Source organism: Paroedura picta, chromosome 5 (assembly GCF_049243985.1).
Source record: "Paroedura picta isolate Pp20150507F chromosome 5, Ppicta_v3.0, whole genome shotgun sequence".
NCBI classification, from domain to species: domain Eukaryota; kingdom Metazoa; phylum Chordata; class Lepidosauria; order Squamata; family Gekkonidae; genus Paroedura; species Paroedura picta.
In genome coordinates, this window is record NC_135373.1 from 130,161,421 (window position 1) to 130,169,973 (window position 8,553).

An 8,553-nucleotide genomic window follows, 5' to 3' on the forward strand; every position below is an offset into this window, starting at 1 on the left:
TCCTCCCCTCCCCTGCCATGACATTTCACAGGCTGACCGAGTGAGCTCCATGCGCCTGCAGTGTGACTGACCCGCTGTTTCTTGCAGGGCACAAAGGCTGCCCGGCCTCTCAAGTCACCCCCCTCTGACCTCCCGGTTCCTGCCGAGGGAGTTCGCAATATTAAGAGCATGTGGGAGAAAGGCAACGTCTTCTCCTCGCCCTCCGGCACAGGGGCGCCCAATAAGGTACGTTGACCCAAGTAGATTCCTTTGAAATGTGGTGTGGGAGGACAGTTTTACGGATACTGTGGACCGCCAAAAAGACAAATCTAGATCAAATCAAGCCAGAATTCTCCCTGGAAGCTAAGATGACTAAACTATTGTACTTGGGCCACATCATGAGAAGGAAAAGTTGAAGGCAGCATGAAAAGAGGAAGACCCAAGATGAGACGGACTGACTCAGCCAAAGAACCCACGGCCCTCCGTTTGCAGGACCTGAGCAAGGTTGTTAATGAAAAGACGTTTTGGAGGTCATAGATTCATTGGGTCGTTCTAAGCTGGAAGCAGCTTGACAGCACTTGAAACAGAGAGATTCCCTTCTGATCGGGCACGCAAAGCATTGAGGGATAACAGATGCTAACTGTTCTATCTAATACAATGAGGGCAACTCTTAGGCGGATTCCAAATAGTAGCCAGTAGAAATGCTGACAATCCTAAGTAGCACTTGAGAGGGGGGGGGGGGGGAGGGCGGGAACTGAAATGCATCCAGAAGACTCGGGATCTGTATGTGGAGGGAAACAACAGAACCTCGTAGTTCCACCACCTTTCAGGGCCTGCTAGTTGGAGGGGACCAAATTCAACATGTGCAACTTTGGAGGAGCTGCCACAGTAATGCTTTCGTGCTCATCCTCGTCAAAGCAACGACTGTGTACTCTGAGAGGCATTTGCCCTAGAATCATAGAATCATAGAGTTGGAAGGGGCCACACAGGCCATAGAATCATAGAATCATAGAGTTGGAAGGGGCCATACAGGCCATCTAGTCCAACCCCCTGCTCAACGCAGGATCAGCCCAAAGCATCCTAAAGCATCCAAGAAAAGTGTGTATTCAACCTTTGCTTGAAGACTGCCAGTGAGGGGGAGCTCACCACCTCCTTAGGCAGCCTGTTCCACTGCTGAACTACTCTGACTGTGAAAAATTTTTTCCTGACATCTTGCCCTCCTTCATCCCTTTTTATCTCTAACTACTGCCCATTGCTGGCATCCCCCCTCTCACACCCCTCTGGTCTGTTGCTAATTTGGTTTTCCATTATCTTGTTTTGTTTTATTTTATTATAAAGGAATTTCCTTTTCCTTTTTGAGTATATGGTACTATGAATGGAAAACTAGTTTATAAAATATGTATTATCACAAGGAACAGGGGAAACTGCATTTGCTTGTACTGACTTTTTCTCTCACATGGACAAACATTCCTTTCCGGATCCCCACCCATGCAGCTTGGGTTGTAAGTTCTATGAGGCAAAGGTTTGTTTTTCCACACACATATATATGGTAATGTTGAAAACAGGCAGCAGAGGCCCATGCATGGCTATTAGCCACAAGGTAAAAAGGGGCAGTGTCCGGGGCAGTGATGCTGTGTATTCTTGGTGCTTGGGGGGGGGGGGGGGGGGGGATCTGGATTGAGCAACTGCTCTGCACATTTCTAGAGGCGGAGAGAGCATTTGCCAGTTATATCTCTTTTCGTCCATTTGTGCGATGGTATTATACACTGAAAGAGCCTCTTGTGGCGCAGAGTGGCAAGGCAGCAGATATGCAGTCTGAAAGCTCTGCCCATGAGGCTGGGAGTTCGATCCCAGCAAGGTTGACTCAGCCTTCCATCCTTCCGAGGTCGGTAAAATGAGTACCCAGCTTGCTGGGGGGTAAATGGTAATGACTGGGGAAGGCACTGGCAAACCACCCCGTATTGAGTCTGCCATGAAAACGCTGGAGGGCGTCGCCCCAAGGGTCAGACATGACCCGGTGATTACACAGGGGATACCTTTACCTTTATTATACACTGATGAAGCATATTGAAACAAGGGCAACTCACCGGGACCTGTTAAATATTGTGTTGTTGAAAATTGTCTTGAACTGTGGTACTCTCCAGTTAGTAGGTTCTTTCAGTAAACTGATTATGCAGCCTGCACGGATTCATTTGTTTTCTTGTCGCTACTGTGTGACATTGAGCGTTGGGCTGAATGGCCCATTCCCTTGATCCAATATGGCTTTTCTCATGTTCACCGTATCAGAAAAGATACACACCCCCTAACAGGAGTGTGTTTCCATGGAACCTGATTATTCTAGCGCATTAGCAATGATTTGAATATTCTTATTTCTAAGTCCCCTCTAACTGTTCCACAGGAAACTGCTGGGCTAAAGGTTGGAGTCTCTAGTCGTATCAATGAATGGTTAACTAAGACCCCAGAAAACAACAAGTCACCTGCTCCAAAACCTTCAGTAAGTGCTTATTTTTAGTATCCAATAGTTTTATCTTTTGACCCTCCAGTGGAAGTTGCTGCCTCTCCCTCCCCATTACTGCTGCTCACTCACTGTCAAGGACCCCAGCCTGGGTCACCCTGGGTTATCACTCCTTTCAGCTTGAGCAATACCCAGCCCTGTGGGTCCTCGAAATCAAATGCACATAAATAAAGCAGACCTTTAAAAATATATAAAGATTTATTGAAAGATTGTTTAAAAAATAGATTCATTATGCAGTATATAGTTTAGCAACAAAGAAAATACAGACACTAACTATTCTAATTCAATGATTACCTGATATTAGATGGCAGTAGTATGAAAGCCAAGCAGTAGTCTGAAAGCATTCAATACGTTGCAGTCCATCGTGATGAAGCATAATGTATCAAAGTGTACTAGCATGGCATGAGCATGAAGTTAGCATGCCTTCCCTCTGATCTATACCCTTATCATAACTTTTTGCTCTCTAGCATTAGGTGCTCCTTTGGATCCAATCAGAAATCTCTTTTGATGGAACTACCCAAGGATATTAAGTTTGCTTCTAATTTCCCTCCTCTCATGCTTATACAGCTGAGCACAGATTCTGACAATTAACCAGTTACCTTGAAAGAGAAAAGGAGAGTAGCTGCAGGAAGGCTCAAATCACTAATACCTGCAAGCAGGATTAGGCCCTCTAGGATTCACATTAACCCTTGAGGGAAGTCAGGGTGTTTTGCCTCACACTCGCTACTGGTGACCAGAGGGGTAGGGCTTGAGCTGGCCTGTGTGTGTGGCGGCTCCCACTAGCAGCAGCAATGGTTGCCAGGCTATGGGGGTCTGTCCCCCACCTCGAGTCTTTGCCAGAAAGCCAGTCTGCAAAATCACTGCAGTGACATAGAACAAAGCTTGAGTCTGTGGGGACCTTTAAGTCTTATTTAGGGTATAAGCTTTCATGTGCATTCACACTTGGTATCTGATGAAGTGTGCACAGACACAAAAGTTTCTACCTCAAATAAAACTTTGCTGGTCTTAAAAAGTGTCCGTAGACTCGAACTTTGTTCTGTTGCTTTTGACCAACACAGCTACCCACCCAATGCAGTGGAGTGTTAGGCACAAAGGGTGCTAGCCCACGGCGCAGAGTGATTCATAAAAATCTCTTTCTAATGATTGGTTTTTGAACCTCTTCCAGGTTTTCCCCTTCCTTGCTAGGCTTTCAGTGGATTGAGAATCCTCAGCTCTTGGCAGAAGTTCAGGACTCTGGCTTAATCCAAAGTATAAACTAATTAATGTTTTCTCTCCAGTGTCCTGAGTTGCATTGCGCATCAAGATTTGCCATTTGGAAATATAACTCTGCATTCGCTTATGTCTGAGGACGAATGTGTAATCCTTTTCTCAATTCCTTCTTTCTTTCTCCGTCAGTCGCTTTCTGTCTCTCTCCTCTCTTCCACCGTGATCTACATGAATGGATGCCCTGTAAAAGACACCCGCTGTTCTCTTCTTCTCTTCGACTGGCTGTATTCTTTTAAACTAGTCAGGTAAAATCTCTTTACGAGCTATCTTGCCGAGCTGCAAAAACCTTGATCCTACACTCCCAGTCCGAACCATCTTTCCATGCACGTTCAAGTCCAGTTGGCTAAAAAGGGGACCGTTGTGAAGCAAGGGCCACCTCGGTACGCGTTAGATTCATCTAAATGTATGTAGGTTGACGCATAATGGCTTCTTTCTTCTCTCAAACCCGCTGGTTTCTTTTCCAACTTGAAATAGGACTTAAGACCTGGAGATGTATCCGGCAAACGCAACCTCTGGGAGAAGCAGTCGGTGGAAAAGGCCACGTCCCCCACAAAGGTACCTTCCACCTTTGGCATGAATGGACATGAAAGAGCAGCTCCGGATGTGTGCGTGTGTGTGTGTGGAGGGGGGCTGGTGGTGGAGGCTCTCAAAGAGGGTCTCAGGGTCAGTCCCTGGCATCTTGGCCTAGGGGACTCGCTGGCAAAGACCCTGCTAATCAATCAATCAATCAATCAATCTATCTATCTATCCATCTATCCGTCCGTCCGATCCTGTCTATCTATTCTGTCTGTCTAATATATATATTACTTCTCTGATCTTTCAGCTTGTGCATTTTCCTTTCATATACAGGTAACAGCAGCAGGGAAAAAGTCAGAGACCAATGGTAAGTGAAGGGGGGCATTTCTCCATCAGCATATCCAGTGGCAGTGAGTTCTACAGGAAATGTTTTAGCCTGTACTGATCAAAAAGAGCACCTGCTTTACAGGTGTACGGGCATCTGTTTTGGGTAATAAAAAAGCAGGTCAACAAAAATATGAATTTTATTTGGTATACGTATGCAGGGAGCCCAGAACTCACTGGGAAGCCCCTGATGATCTGAGACAACTTGCAAAGAGGCCTTTGCCAGTGAAGACTGGATACCTGACCCCAAAATCTGCATTAATTTTTGCTTTCATTGGGATTCTGGTTGGGGGAGGGACATCACCCGGGCATGGAATTGGGGTTACTGTGAGTGAGCAAGTAAGTTGTGAATTTCCTGCATTCTGCAGGGGGTTGGACTAGATGACCCTGGAGATCCCTTCCAACTCTATTCTTCTGATTCTATGACTTCTGCATGTAAGCCGAGAAGATGGCATATCTTGCGATCCCAAGCAACCTCTTACCTTCTCTTTCTTTTAGCAGGTTTGAGACAATTTGAAAAGGAACCCTAAAGAAGACCACCGACAATGCTGGACCAACTCAGTTTAAAAAACAAAAACAAAAAACGGAAGTGCTAAAATTTGTCTTTCTTTTTTATATATATTTATGGTTGTTTACCAAAAAAAAAGGCCTTTTTTGTTGGTTTTTTTGTTTTTTTGCATTATTCCAGTTTTTTTTTTTAAACCATGTATATTAGCACTGTATTTAATAATCCGCCTTCAACCTCCATCCAAATAGTAGTGCCTTTGCATTCAGAGCCTTCTTTCTAAAAAGAAACCCATGCTGTGAAAGAGAGATCCTTCTACTGTTTAGCTCTCAAGAGAAATTGTGTGCCTGAACGAGCCAAGTTCGGCCCACTGAAAAGGACCCCCATCTGCCCCAGGGTTCCCATCCACGTGCATTCCGCTGCAGGAGAAAAGGGAGGAGAAAGGTCCGTGCTCGTCTCCAATAATAAGGGGGGGGGGGAACTGCTTGGGAGATGGTTTTTAAAGGAGTGGTACTCCCCGTCTGTTTACTGAGCAGAGGAACCTTTGGCATCCCTCTGGGATGCCCATCTTGCTTATTTGAACATGGAGGAACACACAGCCCTGTCATGCCATATCCCTGGTTGGCGCTTTGCTATTGCCAAAAGGGAAGCCAGGTTTCCCTCGTCCATCAAAGCAGAAGACTTCCCGAATGAAGAGGGCACTCCCTTGTGATGCTCCGTTTCAGGGACACCCGGACCACGTGTTTTTTCTCCCCCCTCAGCCTTTTTCTAAAAGGGGGGAGGGACAATTCGTGCAGGTTGGGTGCCCGTGTGATCAGAGGGCCAGAGGGACGTGCCACCTTCGCATGCAGACTCCGGCCCACCGTGGAGGTGAGAGGGGCCCATTCGCTCCCCCACGAGGAGATAACAGGACGGGTGGCGTTATGGATCCCGCCCCAACAGCCATGCATTGCGCGAGGCCGATACTGCGGTGAAACCACCCCCCTCCCCCCGGATCCATTCTTTCTGCACTTTAAACTGAGGCAGGGAAGAAGTTGCTTTCACTTAACAAAATCTGTTGCTCTGCTTTCCCCACGTCAAAACTTCATCCATGACAAGTTGGGGACGCGTTTTGTACTTTATATATATATTTTTTTGCCTATTTAGTTTTAAGTTAAAATATCCTCAATTTGGATGACTGCGGTTGACAGCGGTACTGAAACTTTAACCTTTTTTTTGGGGGGGGGGGTTGTTTTCCGGTTAGTTGCAATTTTTAGAGTATATACAATATGGCTTTACACGACTTAGCTGTGAGGCACTACTAACCGTAGAAGGCTTTTAATACCTGCTACTACTTATACTTAGTTATCAACTTAACATGAGTAGCCAATATCACCACCTTTTTAAAAAACAAAAAAACAAAAAAAAACACACACACTTTTTTTATATTAAGGTTTTCAGAATTGCCATTAGGCCTTGTGGCAAGAGAAGGGCTTAGATTTTTTTTTTTTTTTAAATATCAGATGCCTTGGATAGTTAATTAAATTTATAATTTTAAAAGAGGGAGAGAAGGGTATTAAGCATCAAACATAGGTCACTTGTATAAAGCAATTAGCTAATTTATATAAAACGTCCATGATTAACACACACACACACACGCAATACACATATGCGCACATTATGTTGGTGACACGTTTGTTCTTTACTGCACACTTAATTTTTCCCATTTATCAAGGCTATCAGCATCTCACAGTGCCTCTTTAGAAAGGAAAAAATCCACAAAATGGGCACGAGTCATTCATTCTTCCCCGTTGCAGGAGGGGATCGGTGCCCCCTTGCCCTCCCTCTCCCTCAGGCTCTCTGCCATGCAAGGGCTGTCGTGCACCAGGCAGTATTTTAAAGAAGCTCACCATGTCTCCTCTGGTCATCTCTCTCTTCCCCCCGGTCTCTGTGCACCAGTTATTTCTGCTCCAGAAGGCACCCACGGTTGAGAAACACCAAAGAACCTGTCAGCTGAAAAACCGGGGGAGGAGAATGACAAGCTGACCATGTTATTTCAAAGCTTGAACCAGAGCCGGAATGAACCCCTTGGGAAACACCAGTCGTTTTCGATAAATGTCTTCATCAGTGATTCCTGAGTACACTGTTTCCAAACCACCAGCCTCGTTAGTGCTAGCGTTACTGGTAATTGTAGGCAATTTTACCACTTGATCCCCGTATAATTTACAACTGACAAACCAAGGTGGTCGATGTGCTATGGTTAGATCTTTGGAATAGCGAGCACTAGCGAGGCTGGTGGTCTGGAAACAGTGTAGCCAAGAATCACTGATGAAGATGCTTATTGTCGAAAGCGAGTGCTACTTCCAGGGGCCCGTTCTGGCTTTGGTTCAAGCTTTGAAATACATTTTTTAGTAGAATTGCCATCATCAGCTCATCACTCCCCACCCAGGCTTCAGCGCCAGCTGTGCTGAGAAGAGGGAGAAACCTGGGCTCCACAATGAACATGAAGGCGTTCCTGCCGAGGCAGGAGGGAAAGGGGGTTCACCCCCCACCCACCCCCAGTTCTTATTTACAGCTTATTTACAGTTCTTATTTACATTTGATTTGTATATAGTTTCCACAATGTTTTTTTTTTATAATGTAAGCTTGGTTTCAAGTTACACGTCACAGTATTCAGCATTTATGTCATAAAAGGATATCGATAGGGTCAAACGTCAATGTTTAATTTTATAGTCCGGCCTTGAATGCTGTTGTAGCTTGAGAACCGTCACTTTTTTTGTATACCTGGTGCATCTCTGCCTTGCCCCCCCCTTCTCCCGTATTAGTTTGTTTGTTTAAGGGACAATGATGAAGCAGGATCCAAAGGACAGTTGTGTCGCTTCCCGAAACCCTCCTGCTGACACAGAAAAAAGGTCACGTCGGCTTTCATGAATGGAGTGAAGTCATGCAAAAAAAGTTAACTGTGGAGCTGTCTTTTTGTTTTTTAAAAAACTACACTTTTGGACTTTTTACATCTGCGTATCTGCAATAAACCCATATGCTGAATCTGCAACTCACAATAAATGGAGTATGTCTATCTGACGGCTGAGTTGGTGCATATTTTTTAAACCATAAGCTGCCTCATCCAGTTGGGCTGTGGGCCTGTCACTTTATGCGCACTCACTGGAAATGCTGCTTCTTGGTTGACTGGGGTCGGTGGGGGTGGCATGACCATAAAATAAATAAAATATTTATTTTTATAACCTGCCCTTCCAATACAGCTCATGGCGGGTGACATCATCATTAAAACCAATAATCCATTAAAACCATAAAATCATCCTATGATTTACTCCCAAGTAATTAACCAAACCAACAAAGGGGGGCAGAGTTTCCAGAGTGGATCATCCCTCAATTTAGGGCAGTGAAGACA

The 8,553-nt window shown here is 45.2% G+C and overlaps 1 protein-coding gene across 8 annotated transcripts in view; it reads left to right on the plus strand.

Moving 5' to 3' along the window:
* Positions 1-8,225, plus strand: part of CALD1 (caldesmon 1) — a 193,193-nt gene extending 184,968 nt beyond the window's left edge. For 5 of the 8 annotated variants that reach the window (XM_077340692.1, XM_077340696.1, XM_077340697.1 and 2 more), the window contains 5 exons: positions 88-225; positions 2,378-2,473; positions 4,235-4,315; positions 4,610-4,643; positions 5,159-8,225. In XM_077340692.1, the coding sequence (XP_077196807.1) occupies positions 88-225; positions 2,378-2,473; positions 4,235-4,315; positions 4,610-4,643; positions 5,159-5,190 (381 nt within the window). In that variant the 3' untranslated portion in view covers positions 5,191-8,225. Of the gene's footprint in view, positions 1-87; positions 226-2,377; positions 2,474-3,889; positions 4,006-4,234; positions 4,316-4,609; positions 4,644-5,158 lie in introns of all 8 variants that reach the window. The other 3 variants (XM_077340694.1, XM_077340698.1, XR_013231459.1) reach the window with 2 other exon arrangements.
* Positions 8,226-8,553: the final 328 nt, after the last annotated feature.